Source organism: Sceloporus occidentalis, unplaced genomic scaffold, assembly GCF_023333645.1.
Source record: "Sceloporus occidentalis isolate IW3139 unplaced genomic scaffold, rSceOcc1.0.p SCAF_29, whole genome shotgun sequence".
Lineage (NCBI taxonomy): Eukaryota > Metazoa > Chordata > Lepidosauria > Squamata > Phrynosomatidae > Sceloporus > Sceloporus occidentalis.
This window is the reverse complement of record NW_028317009.1, coordinates 5,718,747-5,738,750: the sequence shown is the minus strand read 5'-3', so window position 1 is coordinate 5,738,750 and position 20,004 is coordinate 5,718,747. Positions and strand designations below refer to the sequence as shown.

The 20,004-nt window shown below is 48.1% G+C and overlaps 1 protein-coding gene across 1 annotated transcript in view; it reads right to left on the bottom strand.

The window, feature by feature from the left end:
• Positions 1–9,941, bottom strand: part of LOC149299198 (zinc finger homeobox protein 3-like) — a 32,609-nt gene extending 22,668 nt beyond the window's left edge. Inside the window, exons 1-2 of the mRNA XM_089486393.1 lie at positions 7,253–9,941; positions 5,068–5,564 (exon numbers count right to left, since the gene is read on the bottom strand). Of these exons, the coding sequence (XP_089342519.1) occupies positions 5,068–5,564; positions 7,253–9,941 (3,186 nt within the window). The remainder of the gene's footprint in view (positions 1–5,067; positions 5,565–7,252) is intronic.
• Positions 9,942–20,004: the final 10,063 nt, after the last annotated feature.

Here is a 20,004-nt window from a genome sequence, read left to right as displayed (position 1 = left end):
TCTCCGACGTCACATCAGACGGCCAAGACATGCGGCACAACCAGAACACGCGTGGCTAAAAAAGGGAACTCAAAAGTGTATCAAAGCTCAGAAAATCCGTGGCTGCTCTTTTTGTGGATAGGGGGAGAGGAGGTGAAAGACTGCAGGGGGGGGGGGGTAGCGATTTCACTTCCGAGTGCGCTCACAGCACAGCCACACGGAAAAGCAGCTTTCTGGGGATTAGAAGCCGAGCTAATAGCAGACACATTAAACCCAAATCTGCGCCGACTCCTTCTACGCAGCACCTAGAACATCCGAGAACCGAGCCTCCGTTCTCCTTTCTCTTCCCACCAAAAAGCCCCAGGCCTCGTATGTGTGCGCTAACCACAAGCCTTTGAGTTCCTTGCGTAGTTACAAACCGAGGCATGTTGAAATCAAAGGGGATACCACATGACATAATTCACATTAACATGTCAGCAGGCTGACAATTTATAGAACCAATCTGCGGAAGGTGAAGAGAACTAAGGCAGGGTAATTGTTTAATGCCTACTTAAACCAACGGTGGCTTTGCCTTGGGGAACAGTATCATGTGTTGTGCTGAGCTGTCAGCCTCTCTGTGCCAGGGGGGCTGGAGCCATGCCAGTCCGGAGATAACAGCTTTCACTTGTAGCTGAGCCGGCCTATTATACGGTAAGAGCAGACACTCCACCTTCCCCACTAGACAAACAGAAGCTCCCCATATGGCTTCAAGCCGCCCGCTCAAGAGCCAGCATTTTGTTAGTTTTAGGCTCTATCTGTCAGGACGGTCCCTGAAGGATTCAGCCTCTTCATTCACTAGACTCTGAACTCCGACAAACACGAGCTGCGGGGAAGTAGGCCGACGCGGAGCCGGAAAGGCACACAAAGGCAGTGCAGGGGTTAAAGCAGTTTGATGGCTCCCGTATTACTGTAGCAGAAGTGCGTGTGCAGGGGAGTCCACCGCTAGGTAATGTAGAGTCCGTGTGTATAGAGGAGGCCGACCGCTACATAATGTAGAGGCCGTGTGTATAGAGGAGGCCGACCGCTACGTAATGTAGAGGTCGTGTGTGTATAGGGGAGGCCGGCCGCTACGTAAAGTAGAGTCCGTGTGTATAGAGGAGGCCGACCGCTACGTAATGTAGAGGCCGTGTGTATAGAGGAGGCCGACCGCTACGTAATGTAGAGGCCGTGTGTATAGGGGAGGCCGGCCGCTACGTAAAGTAGAGTCCGCGTGTATAGAGGAGGCCGACCGCTACGTAATGTAGAGGCCGTGTGTATAGAGGAGGCCGACCGCTACGTAATGTAGAGGCCGTGTGTATAGGGGAGGCCGGCCGCTACGTAATGTAGAGGCCGTGTGTATAGAGGAGGCCGACCGCTACGTAACGTAGAGGCCGTATGTACAGTGGAGGCCGACCGCTACGTAATGTAGAGGCCGTGTGTACAGGGGAGGCCGGCCGCTACGTAATGTAGAGTCCGTGTGTACAGTGGAGGCCGACCGCTACGTAATGTAGAGGCCGTGTGTATAGGGGAGGCCGGCCGCTACTTAAAGTAGAGTCCGCGTGTATAGAGGAGGCCGACCGCTACGTAATGTAGAGGTCGTGTGTATAGGGGAGGCCGACCGCTACGTAACGTAGAGGCCGTGTGTATAGAGGAGGCCGACCGCTACATAATGTAGAGGCCGTGTGTATAGAGGAGGCCGACCGTTACGTAATGTAGAGGTCGTGTGTGTATAGGGGAGGCCGGCCGCTACGTAAAGTAGAGTCCGTGTGTATAGAGGAGGCCGACCGCTACGTAACGTAGAGGCCGTGTGTATAGAGGAGGCCGACCGCTACGTAATGTAGAGGCCGTGTGTATAGGGGAGGCCGACCGCTACGTAATGTAGAGGCCGTGTGTATAGGGGAGGCCGACCGCTACGTAACGTAGAGGCCGTGTGTGTATAGGGGAGGCCGGCCGCTACGTAAAGTAGAGTCCGTGTGTATAGAGGAGGCCGACCGCTACGTAATGTAGAGGCCGTGTGTATAGAGGAGGCCGACCGCTACGTAATGTAGAGGCCGTGTGTATAGGGGAGGCCGACCGCTACGTAATGTAGAGGCCGTGTGTATAGAGGAGGCCGACCGCTACGTAACGTAGAGGCCGTATGTACAGTGGAGGCCGACCGCTACGTAATGTAGAGGCCGTGTGTACAGGGGAGGCCGGCCGCTACGTAATGTAGAGGCCGTGTGTATAGGGGAGGCCGGCCGCTACGTAATGTAGAGTCCGTGTGTACAGTGGAGGCCGACCGCTACGTAATGTAGAGGCCGTGTGTATAGGGGAGGCCGGCCGCTACTTAAAGTAGAGTCCGCGTGTATAGAGGAGGCCGACTGCTACGTAATGTAGAGGTCGTGTGTATAGGGGAGGCCGACCGCTACGTAATGTAGAGGCCGTGTGTATAGAGGAGGCCGACCGCTACGTAATGTAGAGGCTGTGTGTATAGAGGAGGCCGACCGTTACGTAATGTAGAGGTCGTGTGTGTATAGGGGAGGCCGGCCGCTACGTAATGTAGAGTCCGTGTGTACAGTGGAGGCCGACCGCTACGTAATGTAGAGGCCGTGTGTATAGGGGAGGCCGGCCGCTACTTAAAGTAGAGTCCGCGTGTATAGAGGAGGCCGACTGCTACGTAATGTAGAGGTCGTGTGTATAGGGGAGGCCGACCGCTACGTAATGTAGAGGCCGTGTGTATAGAGGAGGCCGACCGCTACATAATGTAGAGGCTGTGTGTATAGAGGAGGCCGACCGTTACGTAATGTAGAGGTCGTGTGTGTATAGGGGAGGCCGGCCGCTACGTAAAGTAGAGTCCGTGTGTATAGAGGAGGCCGACCGCTACGTAATGTAGAGGCCGTGTGTATAGAGGAGGCCGACCGCTACGTAATGTAGAGGCCGTGTGTATAGGGGAGGCCGACCGCTACGTAATGTAGAGGCCGTGTGTATAGGGGAGGCCGACCGCTACGTAACGTAGAGGTCGTGTGTGTATAGGGGAGGCCGGCCGCTACGTAAAGTAGAGGTCGTGTGTATAGGGGAGGCCGACCGCTACGTAAAGTAGAGTCCGTGTGTATAGAGGAGGCCGACCGCTACGTAATGTAGAGGCCTTGTGTATAGAGGAGGCCGACCGCTACGTAATGTAGAGGTCGTGTGTATAGGGGAGGCCGACCGCTACGTAATGTAGAGGTCGTGTGTATAGGGGAGGCCGACCGCTACGTAAAGTAGAGTCCGTGTGTATAGAGGAGGCCGGCCGCTACGTAATGTAGAGGTCGTGTGTATAGGGGAGGCCGACCGCTACGTAATGTAGAGGCCGTGTGTATAGGGGAGGCCGGCCGCTACGTAAAGTAGAGTCCGTGTGTATAGAGGAGGCCGACCGCTACGTAATGTAGAGGTCGTGTGTATAGGGGAGGCCGACCGCTACGTAATGTAGAGGCCGTGTGTATAGGGGAGGCCGACCGCTACGTAACGTACAGTCCGTGCGTACAGGGGAGGCCGACCACAACGTAGCGTAAGGAAACTTCTGGCCGTGCAGGTCTGCCACTAGCCTGGTTATTGTGTGAAATGTTGCACAAGACTGGCAGCCAAAGGTGCCTGTGTACGATCATCAACACCTCCTCCTCTCTTCTACCTCATTAACTGAAACACATTAAAACAAGTGTGCTTTGGGACCAGAAAATGAGACTGTTAAACTAGGCTCCTCTAATCCTCATCAGCTGTGGGAAATGAGGGCGCATCAATTATGCTGAATCAACGCAACCAACAGTTACTCGCCTATCGCTTTCTGGACCTCTCCAAAAAGCCAGCCGACCTCACCAAACACCCTGGGGTAAAGCCACTGGCGCCGTCACCGACGCTTTCCTTACTGTCGACATTAGGAAAAAAAAAAAACCAACCAACAAACTAACCCTGTAAGCAAAGCCTCGGTCACCGGACGTCACATCCTGCTGCCGGAGAAAAGCCGACACGCATCAAGGTAATCGGATCAATCTACTGCTCCGTAGTTACAGTAAAGGTCCTATCGATTCTCATCGGGAGAATTACAATGATAAATACAAAGCAATTTGTTTGCCCCACATGTTCTTCGAAATACATGGCCCGATAACTAGTATTGATGACGATCTAAGCAGAGAGAGCGCCACGCGTCCAACACACAATAAAACAAGTGAGAAGACACGTATGTTACAGATACACACAAGCTCTTCGAAGGCGTTTTGGCATCTGGAGAGATTTTCTGCTTCCGCCAGTAGAGAAGTTGATTACACGCAGTTAACTCTGCTCTAACCTGATTATGGATGTGCCAGGCTAATGGATTACATTTGCGAGCAGAAACATAACATGCAATCAATCTCAATCCATCTCGAACCTGAACTGCTGGCCAGGGGGACAGCTAAAGTCCACCAAAGCAGCTCCATCTCTGCAGCGCCCTGAATGTTAGGGGAGAGCTGCAAGGAACGTCCTCCTTAAATACGGGAGGATACAAGAAAGATATTCTTGTACATGTGTGTGGAAGGCAAGAAAAAAAAAAAAAGGAGCTTGCAGAGATTTATGGGGAACTATACCTGGCCATTTATACTAAAGTCATTATGGAATGATTAGCAAGGAGGTTGAGGCTTTAAGTCCAGTGAAAATCAATAACAGCGTCTGGAGGAATTCTGCGGGGCTAGCGAGAGGCTATTTACGGGATCTTGTACGCCTCTATGGTTAGAGTGGTTAGAGAACCGCAATCAACGCCAAGCAGAAAAAAAGGTGGAGGGCCCGAGAACTGAGCTCTTAATAAAGACTCGAAGGCCAAATTTACTACTAGAAGGGACAAGTCGTTGATACATGAGCTACGCCAATAAGCCTCTTCTCAGAAATTTGCCCAAGACCCTGGCATTCTAAGGTGAGCTAAGTTTTTTCAGCACAAGGGAGTTCAATGCGAAATGAGGACAGGATTCTGAGTGCACAGCAGAAACAATGCTTTGTAAACGGCTAGAAATAAACTCTGGTCATAACGCTGTATGGTTCCCAGACCCGGAAACAAAACCCACAAACATTGCCCGTCCACCATACCTTGTACAACTTCAGGCTGGCCTCGTGTCTGGAGTTCACAGTGTGCAGACGCAGCTTTTCCAGGCTGTTGGTGTAATAGTCACAGGCGTTGCACTTTAAATGCACTGGGTTTCCGATGGCCACGCATTTCAGTCTCCACTCATTGGCTTTCCCACCCTCTTTGATGTGAGCCACAAGCTGGTACTTCTGAATGTGTTTGTCGGTCTTACAATGCAGTTGGAAGTTGGCCTTCAGCTGGGTGTTGTAGCGACAGAGATTACACTGGTAAGAATCTCCCACCACCGCCTTCCACTCCTCCTCCGGCAGGCTGCGTTCCATCCCCATGTGCAGGCCTAGCATATCCAGGTTATCGGTGGTGAAGCGGTTGCACACAGCGCACTGGAAGAGTTTCAACGAAGGGTCATTTGTCTGTGTGAAACTTTCACCAAGGTTCATGAGCTCCTCAGACACCAGCTGTCCACCCCCTAGTCGCATGTCCAAAGGGATGTCACCACCCACTGCAGGGAGGAAGAAAAAACAACACACAATGACACGAGCAGAACACGGAGAGACATTGTTAGTGGGTCAGAGATATGCAGGAAACTCATCATATGGCACGGAATGCTGGAGACACATTCAGTTCTGTAAAGGTCAACCCAGATTCTAGTTAAAAAAAAAAAACAACAAAAAGACTTGTAAAGTAAATGTAGCCCACAGCTTCATGCGACAACAAGTGCTTCGTATTAGTGCTGGGACAGACAGCTCCTAAATAATTTCACTGATCCTTAATGAAACTGCATTGGAGTGAATCTTCCATCTGCAGTTAATGAGTAATAAGTAACCAGGGGCTCAGGAGGGGAAGCAGAACCTCTCCAACCATTTCGAATTCTACACTCCATGCCCACCGGAAGCCAACCTGCGGCTCTCCGGCCATTGTCCAAAAACACCATCGGCTGGCAGAGCATTAGAAGAGTTACGGTACAACCCCAACTGGAGACCTACCAGTTGGCTATCGTTGCAGTGCAGGCACTAAGCGTCTGCTTAACTCGCTGGTTATTGTATACAAATATACAATGTAAATTATGCAGTATCTTTCAGAGAACATCGAGTGCATTAAAGGTGCAATCCTGCTAAGAAACACAATTAAGCAATTCCAGGAACATGTCCAACGTACAAAATGAATAGTATCTTTGTTGTTGGGTTAATTGCTTTGTCATTAAAATGAATATAATGGTATTTTTGTCTTCTCTTGGGAGGGAGAGAGAGGCCGAGCCTTTTCTGTCCTTCTCTTGTATCACAAGCCTGGGTGTAGCCCCCCCGTTTCACGTGATCAAACAGCTCTAAGATTTGTGGCTTTGCCGACACACGGTGACAGGGGGACACAAATTCTCATCTCAAATGCCGACTAAAAGAGACAGTCTCCCATAAAAATAAAAAAAGGCTGATGCGTGCTTAAAATATCACGTGCTAACTGCTGTTGTCCGAACTTGCCTTTCCTTTCAATAGGTATGAGACTAATTATGTAATATACTTACATTCTAAACTTGCTTAAACAGAGGTTGATGTAATTCAACAAGCAGAAATAAGAAAAAAAAAAAAAAGTTTCCCCATCTCAGAACAATTATCTGCTTCAGGTTTCAGCATTGTAACCAGTCTAAATTGTGATCGGGCAAGATGGTTGCCTGCGCATTCAGGGGGGAAGAGCAAGTTTTTTTATTTAAGTCAAAGAAGAAAAGCATGTTTCATTCATACAAGCTCTTTGTTTTTAGATGAATGTATCCCTTTAAAAATAGCAGTAGGATGGTTACTTGTAAAAAAGAAACATTTTTTTGCTTTCCTATAGAGCAAGCCAAGTTTTTTTTTTTTTTTGCGACCTTCGAATCTGTGACTATTTAACTAGTTCACAGAACTGGGACTAGTGCAACAGTAACGCTAATGCCGAAACGCATCCACCCCCTCAGAATTACGCCAGGAATGACATGTAGCTTTACGTAAACTCATACCTAATAATTATTATACGATGTTCCTGGTAAATATAAATATAGCCTTATAGTAAAAGTTTTTAGCAGCGTCAGGCATCCACTTGCTGGGTTTGTGACAACTTAATGGTTAATATATGGAGTGATGTGTTCTAAACTGAGACAACTAAATGTTTCCTCAAAACACCCAAGTTGGTGGATCATATGTAATGAAGGAATGTGCTCACCTAGAGTAGGGGCCATCCCTGCCATGGGACTTGATGGATCAAGCTGGAAGCCACCCATGATGTACTGGGACTCCGATGCTGCGTTGTCCATCTTCAAGTTCATGTTTTGCGCCAGGTAGAATTGATACAGTTCAGCTTCAGCAGAGGAGGGCAGGCTGCTGAGCCCCAAGTGCCTGTTATGTTGGATTTGAGTCATATTCTGTTGAAGCAGCATCATGTTGTGCATGTGCTTCTCACTGGTCATGTGAATGCGCAGGTTCCTGGCGACGTTGGTCTCATAATCGCACACCTCACAGCGCCAGGTGGGTTTAGTTTTTGGCTTGGTTGGAGAAGGGGCCCCACAAGAATTACTGATGTTGGAGGCAGCAGCTGCAGTGGCAGCAGCAACAGCAACTCCGGCAGTGTGGCTGAAACATTGGTCGCTCCCCCCATTCTGCAGGTTCTGCATGTTGTTGAGATGTTTGTCTGACTGCATATGAATACTGAGGTTGCCTTTGGTAGTGGTGGAGTAGTTACAGACCTCACAGCGGAAAGGCTTGTAACCACAAGTGTAGCTTTCTCCCCGGGCAAGCCGTGGATGAGGCTGCCCAGATTTGCAGTAGACACAGGAGCCACCCGGCTCTGGGTGTTTCTCCTTCATGTGTGCTTCCAACGTCTGCTGATACTTATAATGCCAGTTACACTTTGGACACTTAAGAGTCTTACAAGAGTTCCGAGAGTGCATCATTGTCATGTGTCCACCAAGTGAGCGTGAAGAGCCCAACACAGTGTCACACTTTGGACACTCCACCCCGCTCCCTGGAAGGCAATCACCTGCTCCCAGATCACAGGGGTTCTCGGCATGCTGGTGGTGGGTGGAAAAGCCTCCTTCCTCTCCCTCTGCACTTTCATTTGGTTCAGGTGCTGTGACATTGTCCCTATTGGCACTTTCGTCCATAAAGTCCAATTTCGGCCCACCCTCCGCCATGCTGGCACCAACGCCATCAGTGTTAAAGCTTAAATGGTTCCTCCTGTTTGCACCAAACACAACAAATGAAGAAGAAGAACTAGAACAAGTAGATGTGCCCCTCACAGGCTGGGGCATGTTAGGCATTAAATTAGAGTTCAAATTACTTTGGTTTGTGAGAGCTAGGTCCTTTTTGCCGCTGCTCCCGGCAAACACCCCAGACCCATCTTGAGCCCTACCCAAAAAATCTTCGTCAAGCCCGCTTGGAAACATTGCTTTGCAATCCTCTTCATCCTCCTCTATGTCATCTTCCTCCTCATCCATCTCTTCTTCCTCGACCTCGTCTCGCTCCACTGCCTTTAGCCTTTTAGGAACACTGTCCTGGTCTCCCAAATGATGCTTACCCAGGTCTACCATATCGGATTCCTTGCTGCAGGAAGCTTTGGTAGTGCAAGTGTCTGAGGAATTAAAAGGAATTGAGCTACTAGACATGTTAAGGGGGGAATTTGCCAAGCCGCGAAGACTGAGGAGGGAATTTGGTGTCAAAATATTGGGTTGTGCCTGTTCTACCCCAATGTTTGTAGTGTCATTATCTTTTAGAAGTGCTAGGCTAGCTTGCAGGGACTCATCTCCCTCCACTCTAATGCCGCTAAATTTCCCATAAAAACCACTCCCGGGACTGGTAGTGTTTGCTGAAGGAACTAAAGGGTGCTGAAATGTTTTGTTTTTTGGTTCCAGAAAACTAACAAGGGGTTCCTTATCTTTACCAATTCCTTGAATGATGGCAGAAATGTTCTTGTTGCTAAGAATTTTCCGCTCATCCTCACTGAGTGTCATTCGGTGATCATGCACAGCATGGGTCACAAATGACCGAACATAGCCAAAGGAGAGTTTGCACAAAAAACACATTAGAATTGGTTTCCTTTTACCGTACAGCACAAAGCCATCATATTTGGACAGGTCGACATTGTTGGGGACATCTTTGGATACACACGAGCTTTTGGCAGAACCGTCACTTTTTAAGTAATCTTTGTTGCTTTTGTGTCGCACATCAAAAACCCGGAAGCTATGCAGTACTGGGCTTACGCCTGCTGCGGTTGAGGTATTCAGGAAAGACTTGTCTGAACTCTCAAACCACTTCCTGAAAGACGAGGCTATATGGAAAGTGTTGATAATTTGTGGGTAAGCAGGGCCTACAGAGGAAGATTCCTCTGATTTTCCTGTTGAATTGGGCAAGGAGTTCGTATACAGGTTAAGAAGGGCTTCACCAGGGCTGCTGTCGCAAGCTTCACCGCTCTGGATCAGCTGACTGACACTTTCCACTATGTAGGCAGAGCCATCGGGCTGGTAGACAATTTCTCCAGTCAGATTCTCCACGTCGCTTTCCTCCTCCCCTTCCTCACTTACATCACTTTCACTCTCCTCCTTCAGTGCAAGAGACGGCCGCGTACCAGGGCAATGATGCTCCATGTAGTTCTGTAAACTAGCAAAGGAGGACGAACATTCGTTGCAACCTACTGTTCTGTCAGAGATGGCACCGGATGGATTAGAGTTTTCAGAGATGCACTCATTAAATGAACCACTCAGACCTTGCAGAGACCCATGGCTTTCAATGTTGGACTGCTCCATGCTGCCAGATTCGTCAAGGTGGAGAGTGCTGTTGAGATCAGTCCATTGTTTGTTTGGTGGAACGCTGCACCCATTGTCCTTCCCAGGGATGACAGGAGTGTCACAGCCTTCCATGGCGAGGTCTGTATAGAGAGGTCATTGCACCCAATACAGCTCGGACCTGCCAAAATAGAGAGGAAAGGTTAGTGGACTGCAAGGTGTGCAATATAAAACAAAACGCAGACAGAAACCACGGGGTACATATGAAACAAACGCACAGCTAACAAAACTCTGGAGTATGAAAGCACACAAATAGCAAAGTGACAAACAAATCATTTCTTCTTTTATATCACAAAGGCATTGTTGAGAGGGGCAGGCGCGGGATTCCCTCGTGCAAAACAGAGGCTGCCGAGAAGCTCTTTCTGGGATCTCTTGGATTCATGATTTCGTGAGCAAATTAGAAATTTGCTGCTTGATCAGCGCAACCCAAGATTCACACTTTTGTGATAATTAAATTCTTGAAGTCATATTTGAGGCTTCAAGTCACCGCAACGTAAATAATCCATTGAATAATCCACAGAGTGTAAACAGGTTAATCTACAATGAAACTTGACTTGATACACAATTCCTAGCAGTCTCTATTAGTCAAAGAACGGCAAAGCTAGGGCACCAGCAGCTCAGCGACTTCCGGAGAAGGTGGAGTTTTATAAGCCTCCGCTGAGGCTTGATGGTTGGTGGCCAGGTGAAGCCCTTTTTTAGTAAGCAGATTGTGGGATGGCAAATTGATATATTAGGTTTCCTGTTGGAAGTTAATCGGTAGAAAGGGTGTTTGAGTTCTTCTATTATGAAAATGTTTAGCACAAAAGCTACGAGAGGTATCAGAATTGAATGCCACCGCTGTGACCAAAATGGAACCTTACCCCATGCCCAGCTAAGCTGATTGACGGCTCTGGTCAGCGGCACTGTCAAGGCTGGAAGGGCGGGAGGGTTAACAGACTAATTGTAAAATCAATGCCATAAAGGCCTGGTAAGTTCCAGGAAGCTGTGGGAAGGGGAGGCAGTGATGGGGGAGATACACTTTGACGGGGCACTGGGGACTTGTTTATTGATGTAAAACCCCTTGTGCTCCCCAGGCCAGGGAACGAGTGAAAACGTCTAAAGTATTTCCACCAACTAAACTAAAATGAATATATTAACAATTAAAAAAAATACAAAACACGCCAATCTGAACCCTCAGATTGGTGACGAGGCAGATACCCTTTTTTTAACATTTTACCCCAAAAAGTTGACACCCAGAAATAAAAGTAAAGTAGCCCAGCCCAGACTCACTGGGACTTCACCTTTTTTCTTTTTCTGTCTACACAATTTTCATGAATTGGTCACTTCCCTTATTATATTCTGCTCCCTTAGCTTTCATCTTTCGCTTTGATTGTCAGTCAATAGGAGAGGAGCAGCTCTTACTTAAGGAAGCAGAAGTCAAACTCCTCAGGTCGATCAGCACTCTGTCTATAAACATGTTTTCCCGTAAAATCAATGACCTCCTATCAGAGTGCGGACGTTGAAGCCAAAACGTTCCTGAGCTCTCTGTTCTGCTAGGAGCCGGCGAGGTGTCCACACCTTTCACCTAAACCAAGATATTCTTAAAATAATGAGATAATGGGGGATGCATTCATCTCTTACTAAAACGACGGTCCCTAGTCTGATTCGGCTCTTATTCTTTATAAAAATATATATTTTTTTTTTACGTTTTGCTGAATGAAAGCTGCACTTTTGAAATGGCAGCTCAAGAAATCTAAAATTCCAGTTTCTGATGACATCACCCTTTTAGCAGTCACTGACTATTGCATCAGTCATCAAGTCGCCACAACAATGAGGGTTTTCAGTCTCTCATACACAGCTACCTGGGATCATGTATGTTACGAGCGGCACGAGCTTTCCATGATCAAAGTGCAGGCATGGGAACTTTTCCTTGAAACATCCAGCGTCTCCCTTGCTCTGCTTCTACACAATCCTTTGGGCCGTTTAGGAGTTATAAATGAAACAAACCGAAGCCAGTTTTCAACAGGTTAGGAGGCTGCCTCTTAAATCATGCATATTAAACAGAATCCTAAACACAGTTGTGCCCTCTCAGCGATACGCACATCTAAATGCCCTCACACACGGCTGAGCCGGAGGGCACAATGCCAGCACCGGCCCCGAAACGATCCTCCCAAAAGCGTACAGATGCTACACTTCAGGGAGGCTACAGGGAATGAAATGCATGAGATGGGGTGGGAAAATGCCACCCTGACATCGTCGGGATTATATCTGAACAGCAGCGCTGTGTAATCTCAAATTGTTAATTAGTACAGTGTTAATTAGGCAGTTCCCCCACAAGAGGAAGTTTGGCAGCAACCCAAGCCAAGAAGCAACATTTTAAATAAATTAAAAATGTAGAAAAAAAAGTGAAGCAGCCATTAAAAAAAAAAAAAAAGAAAAGCAGTGAATGGAGAAGGGCGGTAATACTGAGCCGGTCTATGGCATCTTGGTTACATTAGGCTACGACTCCCATAACCCTCAGCCAATTGTCAGTGCTCGAAGCATTGAAAATAAAGACACAGAGGATGCAGCAGCAGCTTCCATCCCGCAAACAGTTACGAGTTATGTTTAGGACTAGAGCCATTTCCAGCATGAATGAGGAGGAAAAAAAACTGGAAGACAAGAAAATGCCAGCTCAGTAGTTTGTAAAGGGAAGCGATGCTGAGGCGGAATTATTGTGGTTAGCGAAATAACAGGGCCTTAAATCATTCCAATTTTTGTATTTTCAGATGTTTAGTTCCTCTGAAAACAGTACCAGAGAGCTGCGGATAAAGTCATTTGTCAGGAAATAGACTTTTCCCAGCACATCCAAAAATAAAAGTTCTATATTCAGCGCAAAGAGGAAAGCGTTTGGGTCGAGCCCTGCGCCAGGCGGGAGTCATCTCGTGCCCAGGTGCAAAGGCGTCTCTTTGGCGCAGGGGCCCGGGTGAAAGCGTGAAGGGGAGCTTCCGAGTCCCAGCAGGAAAAGACTTTAGGTGAGAGTCTGCCTTCAACAGCTGTCTCTCTCCCTGTTGCTCTGGCACAGGGGGCCGGAATTGGCACGATGACAACACAAACACGAGTTGCCCTGTGTACGCTCATTAACGGGGCACGGCGCGCACACACAGACGCGCAGAATGGCAAAGGCCTTGAAATCGTAATAGCCTCATTAGCATAAACAGCTTTTCTAACAGCAGGAAGCTAAAGAAACTACCAAACCAAACAAGACTGCCGGCCGCTTGGTGATAGCCGGGGGAGCTCCGCGCCAACCTCCTTAACACTGCCCAAGGGCACTATACGGCTCCTAACCCCCCCCCCCGACACACCGCGTGTCCAGGGAGCTTCACGGAGGGCCGTGCCGCGGCAGGTCTCCACGCGGCTACTTCTGGCAGGTGCTGGGATGTTTTGATGCGACAGATAAATCCGGCTATTGATTTAGTCCCTTAGCCAGATCGCAGCCTTTTCACGATCCTATTGATTCTTCATTTGTAGAGTTTATCTAAAACCTTGGAGGTCTCTCATGCAAATGCACGATCCAAAACCACACACACACACACACACACCCCTGAATTCTATAGGATTTATAATACCGGGGCCATAGAGAATCCTAGGCCAGGGGACTGGTATGACAAATAGATGACCGTACACGTTTTAAGAACACCATTTGGACAATACAGCATTTATTTTAACTGAAATCACTGATAATTAGCTTGAGACCTAACAGCACCAACAAACCTTAAGAAATGTTTCTTTTAATCTGCCAAACGCTGTTCACTTGATAATCTACGTATCATTGAGAACAAAACGCTGCCCTGCCTTTATGCTCTTACGGGCTTTAGTGTCTGAGGAATTGCCATAGACACAATACAGATTAACTGCACAAACGGCTAATTGTGACCATTCCGTTTGCCATAAAGCACTTGGCAACCTTTGGTATTTCTGTTCATTTACCCAGATTTATTACGCGGTCACAAAGACGTTAACATATTTGAAAGGCTACAGTTACAATTCGGCATTGTCACGGTAAGCCTTGCTGTGGCCATGATTAACTCCACATCAGTACATGTTCTTTTTTCCCCTCCACTATTTATAAACAAAACACAAAAAGACACAATGCAAGAGTATTCTAACAAGAATATACAAACACAAAAGTTACCATCCCTGAAAAAAATTAACCAGCAAAGCTCTATAGAAAGCCATTAAAATGCTCGGAGTCCATCTAAATGATCACAAATAATGTTCATTTCTGCAAAATGGGGAAAAAGGGGGAAATTTTTCTTTCTCAGCATTTATAATTTTAATTAAGCACGCCGAAACGGTTTTGTAGGACAGGTCCCCGCCACTCTCTTAAACTGTATGCCGTCAGATTCCTGAACGTTGGATCATGTGGTGCAGAGAGTAAAGAGTTAACTGCCTCGATGGCCTCTGATAATTCGGAGCCTGTCCTTTTATTTCATATTATCAGCCGGTGCTGCCGATAAGCAGGTTTTACCGGAACTGACACGGTTGGAAGCAGCAGAATTCTGACCAGCCTGCAATGAGCTAACAAATTCATTTTCATTGATCAGAAATCAGCAGGGCAGTAAATGATGGGAAATTCCATTAGACTCAAGCACCTGGTTTCCCAGCCTTGCTCGTGCAGGGAGGGTGAGGTGCGGCTGAGTATGAGTGGATCCTGGGTGCGCACTAGTCTCTTCCGAGAATCCCTCATTACGTCTCTGGACGCTGGACATCAAACCTTTGCAGGGAGAGATCTTTCCGAATCTTAAAATAGAACACAATGTTACTTCTGCTGGATCATGGGTCTCGGCTATGGCTTTCATTGTTGATAAGAGGTTAGCAGGGGCATAAAAGCCATCCTACAGATTATAAAACAGAGGAAAATAAAGGGGGGGGGGGTGTCTAAACAGAAGTATAACAGATGCCCGAAAAATTTCTCCGGGAAGTGGGAAATTGAGCACAAAGCTCTGCGTGTCCAGCTTTCCCCATCGGATCTCGAGTGAACACTTGCAGGAAAAGTCCAATGACAGGGGACACAGATCGAAGGAGAAACGCGAGGTGTGACATGTAGAAATGTACCCAATGTGGCCCACGGCGGAGCTGTTAAAGGTAATCAATAGCTCTGAGATAATACAACAGGCCCCGGCCACAGTATCGATTGCTGGGAAGATGATAAAACGGTTTATTTGCATAATTGCAGAGGACCCCCCCCTTTCCCAGGGCCCAGCAGCAGGACGCTAGGAGCAGCGGAGATGGATGACGGTGCCTCGGCATCGCCGTGTCTGGGGCCGCACACCTGCAGGCTGAGGGAGGAGCACGGCTCATTTGACATGGTTTATTTTCCCTAGTAACACCTGTTTGTATCATTGTCACTGTGATTAGGTTTAATTAGGACTTGGCGCGGGCTCTGCTCACTCAGCTGGGGCACATCACTCCTTTGCTCACAATGGAGGAAACGCCAGCGGCTGCAGCTCGGCCCTCACCGCTCACTCTCTCAGCAACTTCAAAGTAAATCATCAAGTTAAATGCAGATTCCTGAGAGGGGGGGTAAGAGGAGGGGGGGCACCCGGGGCTAAATACAGGCAGCACCCAGCTGCAGAAACCCTGCCGCACGCTACCCCAACAGGAAGGCTCTGCCTCTGCAGCCGTGTGGTCAAGCCCAAGCCTTTGAAGTGGGAAGCCAAAGTCAGATCTGTGTCATATAATAGCAAGTCCTTGGAAATGGGGCAGATCTGCCCGAATTGGCAGCCATACCGAACGTTCTGCTGAATAATTAAAGCGACTGGCCCAGCCCAGCGGCGGCTGATACAGGAGCACGAGAGCCGGCTGCCAATCCGTACTGTCCCGCTGTGACCTCACGCCAGTCACACAAGAACAGGGCATCGCTTTGACATCATGCCCTGGATCAGGGGGTATGGGGAATAAGAAACTGCAGCACATGTCTATTACAACTCCCATCAAGCTCAGCCAGCTGCTACAGGGCAGTCTGCTTGCTGATCCATCGCCGGGTCTGACATCTTCTGGGATGTGTAGTGGTACAGCACCGAGTACACAGTTTTATCTTCAGCAATGCCAAGCAGAACAAGAGGTCATAGTCAGGTGTCTTGATGAAATGACAGAAAAAAAGTAAAATGTTACAGAAAGAATTTTACCTAGACGGTGGTAGATAAGCAGAACAGCCTTCCAGCATGAGTGGTAGGAGTTAATCCGGTGATGGAATTTAAGCATGCACGGGATAGACGTAAGGCTATCCTGAACAGAAATCTATGCCACAATGTTACCAACAGGTAGAGAAATAAATGACAGTAAACGGGCCAAATGTTTCTTTTTTTCCGCCATACTCGGAGTCGTTCTTTTAGACATCGGTAGGGTTAATTGCTTTCTAGTACTTCAATCCCAGAGGTTAAAAAAAAATCCCCTGCTTCTCACAGGGGAAACGGCCCGGCAGTTTCACTAAATCCCTCTTTGTCTGGACGGTAATTAATATTCTAATCCGTAGGTAAGATGCAGTAAAGCCCCGGGTAGCACACAGCTGGCAGACCCTCCCATTGACCTAGCCTACTCCTGTAAACAAGATCACGTTACTGTCCTACCAACATGGCCGGGAGCAGCACGCACGTCAGGTGGAGAAATAGCGTGCTATTCGAAGCTAAAGCTACCAAACGCTATTGTGACGTCTCAAGCGCAAAAGATCCAGCGCACCCCCTGATATTTAGGTGGTTTAGGGGGAATTTCCCAACTGGATCCAGCGACCGGAGCCCGAGAAGAGGTCTCTGTAACAGGTGCCACCAGCAGGACAAGGCAGCTGCAGGTAAGACAAAACAAAAGAAACCGCTGAATGCTCGCGGCAAGGTGCCCATGCATGCGGTAGCCCCGGGCTCTCCGAAGCTTTCCAAGGCTCAGTGCTATGTGGCCTACGTCACTCCCAGGCGTGCAACGCCCGGCTCCGTCCTCTTTACATCTGCGAAACCCCAACTGGTGTCAAGCAGCCACCCTTTTCCCATCCCAGGCCCACCACTGTAGCACATAGGCAGTGCCAGGACCATTAGAGGTCCCCAAACACAGGCCAAGGCTACCCTTTACTGTGGAAAGTGCACACGGATCACACCCCTCCGTTACCTGCCCAAACCTGATCTGGGAGCCACGCTTTACACCGGCAGATGTGATTCAGGAAAGTTTAGTCACTCCCCCACCAAAAGGACATGAACTTGGCTGTCGAGTCATCAGTGTGTCAGGAAGTGAGGCCTTTCTGGAGAGCTCCCAAGTCATTTCCTAGACAGATACCTCAACGAGCCTGTATGAACAAACACGGCACAACCCCACACAGCGTTCACTGCCATGCTTGGTAAAGGCTCTGCCGTGCAATGCAGAGCCAGCCTCACGCTTAGCAGATCGGTGAAACGAGCAGTCCGGCAGATGGGAGAAGAAGGGTTACTGGCTTCCAGCCCCATCTGATAAATAGAGCTGCATTAAGAAGGCGCTCTCACTTTGAGATATGATGTCACTAACCTTTATTGATCCACAATCAGGGAGCTCTGCTTATCTCTTCCTCTGATATACTAGCCTCCTGCACTCAAGTCTTGTTTAATACACTGCTCAGCCACACACATTCCTCAGCTGTCCATCCTCGCACCGTACAGACAGCACACGGCCGACAACAGCAGGCCAAATTTATAAAATAACGCAGGGGCATAGTGATAAAAGAAAAGAGGAAAGGGGAAACACTGAAACGCCCCTACTGACCACTCCACATTTACACCTCTGCTCTCTCATACCATAAATTAAATAGTGCATATACACGCACACATGCTATATAATTATATATATATGCACAGACATATATACATACACACATATCCATACATACACACACACACACAAACAGAGGAAAGAAGCTCACCTAACACAAAAAAAAACCATAATAACAAACAAAGGAACACACAAACAAGTATAAGAAGAGGCTCCTTACAGAAGACTCCATATGTTCCAGTGATGATCAGGCCTATAGGGGACCCTTGTGCTGGTACCAGCAGGAAGCAGCAGTCAGCGGGTGTGGGATCAGGCAGAGCACATAAAAGCCGCTGTAGGACAAGTGTAGGAATTATACCTCCCATTGATTTTCGCTCTGGGGTATTAGAAAGAACACAGCATTTACCATGGGTTTTTTTTCCCCCTCCTCTTGAAAGCCGACTGCTGACTTTCAATCCTAAACGAGACTTTAAAGATGCTTATCGGGCAAACGATCGCTTGTGGAGACATCACTCAAGCCCAGGTCAAATCGCTGATCCTACCCAACTTCAGCATAATAAACAGCAACACTTGATGTAGAGCACTGGTACAAAAGCGGCGGAATCCCTAAAACACCGTGACCCCTGTCGCTTGCCCCCATCCAGTCTGCATTATCTACCCTCAGGCCGACGGTAGCTGCGAGCCTGTAATTGGGGAGGGCAGAGATTAGAAATATCGGCAGCTTCTAAGTAAGACTTTAATTTACTGCCGGATCAATAACTCTGGGGGTTCTATTGGCAAACTGTCTACATCTCTATTGACTCGCACAATCCCTCTTATCAGTTTATCAGAAATCATCAGATATAGTTTAAAGTAAATAATAAATGGCCAGTGAACCCCCCCCCCCCCTTCTCCAAATGCATTGTACGAAGATGCATGGGGTACGGCTAGGTGTGGTAATTTGAGCTTTGCAGTCTCCTCTCGGCCCATACAGTCTCTTTATTCTCACTACGGAGATGTCTGCGGGAGGCTTTGGTGAATACGACCCTGTTTAGAATGGCTAATGATAATTGGAATTAAAAGATGGCAGGATTGGACACGGAGAGGAGGAACTTCCTGGGAGATAGCGGACAACGTCTCCTCCTGCAGACAGACAGCTCTGTGCCAGGCTGGCATCTGCATCATACCAACAGGTCTATGTTTAATTGCTGTTTTGCATTTCATTGAGACAAGTATCCAGTACTTACACACTGCCAGACAAAAACAATAATGCTCTAATGAGGAGGTGCGAGCTAATTAGTCCCCACATTGCTCCAACCGCATTATTTCATAGTGGGTCTCTCTACTCACACAGCTTGACAAAGCGCATGCTACAGCCAGCAGACCAGCTCCGATTCCTCTTTGTTTTATGATTAGATTTCATTTTTTACATTACATCCCCCAACCTCTGCTCAGAAAAACACATAGTAATAAATCTATAGATTATAAATATTCGCTTTAAATACCGTACTATTCACACATATACGCTGGCAGACGGCTGCACAAAGGCAACGCACGGGCCAGTCATGCGCAACCTTATATTTCTCTGATGGCTGTGGACCTCAGCTTTGGCTGAGCATCTTGGGAGTGATCGTTCACCAGGGCTGAGCGTGAACGTGGGAACGGCCAGCTAGCGCAGGTTCAGGGGTGTTCTGCATGTGCTACCTGCGTGCCTGGCTTCATAAGAGAACCCTTTGTGTGGACACAAACGCAGTGGGAAGATAAGCTCCTCGAACGCGGAAAGAGTTAAAACATCCCATGGCTCTTTGGCTCTGTGCAACGCTTATGATTAATGTGTTTAGAACCATGTCATCTCGGAATACACCGTTTTAAAATTAGAGGATATAAATATAGTAACCCATCTTTCATTTCTTAAGAAGAAAAAAAAAGGCCCCATGCTCCTACCTCCTGATCTCTCTCCCCCCCCCCCCCTCTCCTAATCAGGGGCTTTATAGCCTTCTCCTGCCCGGGATCCAGAGGTGGCAAGAAAATATACCTGGAGCTGCAAGAGGCAAATCCCTGTGCAACTCACCCCGAGTCGCTGGGGACGGAGTCATTCCATGGGAGTGAGGTCACTAATCCTCCCTCAGGCAGATTACAGACCTCCTTGTTAATGTTGGAGAGGAAGCATGGATAAACATTAACCCCACAGGGAATCTGCAATCCCCATTCACATTCAAACAGATTAATTGATGGAGTTTGATGGCAAAGGGAGGGGACTGGGGCTGTTTACATTTATTTAACACCTTCGTAAACAAATCAAAGCAAATACTGCGATTAGCACCCGGGGCTCTGGGGAAGGGTGTCGGGACAGGAAGAGATTTAGCCCTGGGTGAGAAGAAGGAAGCAACCTGTTCTCCGGCGACTCCAGCCT